The sequence below is a fragment of the Antrostomus carolinensis genome, unplaced genomic scaffold (genome assembly GCF_000700745.2).
Source record: "Antrostomus carolinensis isolate BGI_N321 unplaced genomic scaffold, ASM70074v2 scaffold30113, whole genome shotgun sequence".
In the NCBI taxonomy this organism is placed as follows: Eukaryota; Metazoa; Chordata; class Aves; order Caprimulgiformes; family Caprimulgidae; genus Antrostomus; species Antrostomus carolinensis.
Window position 1 is genome coordinate 4,515 of NW_010307747.1, and position 1,030 is coordinate 5,544.

Consider the following 1,030-nt stretch of genomic DNA (forward strand, 5'->3'; position numbering starts at 1 on the left):
GCAGAGAGAGGAGGAGGCCAATGGGGCAGGAGGCACCTTCCTCCACCTTCCAACTTCTCCTCCTCGTGCTCCTCTTGGGCTTACTCCTGCCGCAACCCGCTGCTGCCCTGTGGGAGCGCAGGAGGCACCTTCCTCCACCTTCCAACTTCTCCTCCTCGTGCTCCTCTTGGGCTTACTCCTGCCGCAACCCGCTGCTGCCCTGTGGGAGCCCCTTCCCAGCATCATCCCGGGGGATGCTGCAGGACGGTACCTTCACAGCCAGCTCCTTCTGCCTCTCGCTGGGGGTCTCAGGGGGAGAGGTGCGGCCCTCAGGGGCCCCGTCAACAGAAAGCGGGGAGGAGATGCAGGAGGTGCTTCGAGACTCAGAGTCCTCACTGGAGCAGGGGGACAGGGTCTCCAGGCCCAGGCGCTGGGTTGTCTCCAGCTTCTCACGCAGGAGCAAGTAGTGCCTTGTCTTCTCCACCTGGGCACAGGCAGCCGAGCTCAGGGGTGGCCCCTTCCCCCTGCCAGCGTCCTTTTGGGGACTGCACTTCCCAGGGCCTGGTGCACAGCCCCACTCCTGCCTTCTGCTGTGACCAAAACAGCTGAGACACCCATGGTGGGGAAGCCCATCAGCACCAGCAGGGTGAGGGGCTGAACTGTGAGTTCACAGAATCCCAGAATTGCCTCAATTGGAAAAAACCTTTAAGATCACGGTGTCCAGTCATTAACCCAATACTGACAAGTCCCCAACTAAACCATGTCCCTCAGCACTATGTCTACACGACTCTTCAATCCCTCCAGGGATGGGGACTCCACCACTGCCCTGGGCAACCCCTTCCAATGCCTGAGAACCCCTTCAGCAAAGAAATTCTTCCTCACATCCAATCTCAACTGCCCTTGGAGCAACTTGAGGCCATTTCCTCTCTTTCTGATGTGCTCCCTGTCCTTGCACCCTTGCAACATCTCGGCCCGTTTCCAGCCCAGACTCTTACTTCCTGCAGGAGACTGAGTTTCTCCAGCTCCCACTGATGGTCAAGGATGAGGCTGT

At 59.2% G+C, this 1,030-nt stretch overlaps 1 protein-coding gene across 1 annotated transcript in view; it reads right to left on the reverse strand.

The window, feature by feature from the left end:
* The window catches only part of LOC104523087 (kinesin-like protein KIF1A), a gene marked incomplete at its 5' end in the record, with an annotated part of 3,912 nt that overhangs the window by 2,386 nt on the left and 496 nt on the right, over nt 1–1,030 (reverse strand). The window contains 2 exon segments of the mRNA XM_029084398.1: nt 251–463; nt 975–1,030. The exon segment at nt 975–1,030 is cut by the window's right edge and continues 215 nt beyond it. Of these exon segments, the coding sequence (XP_028940231.1) occupies nt 251–463; nt 975–1,030 (269 nt within the window).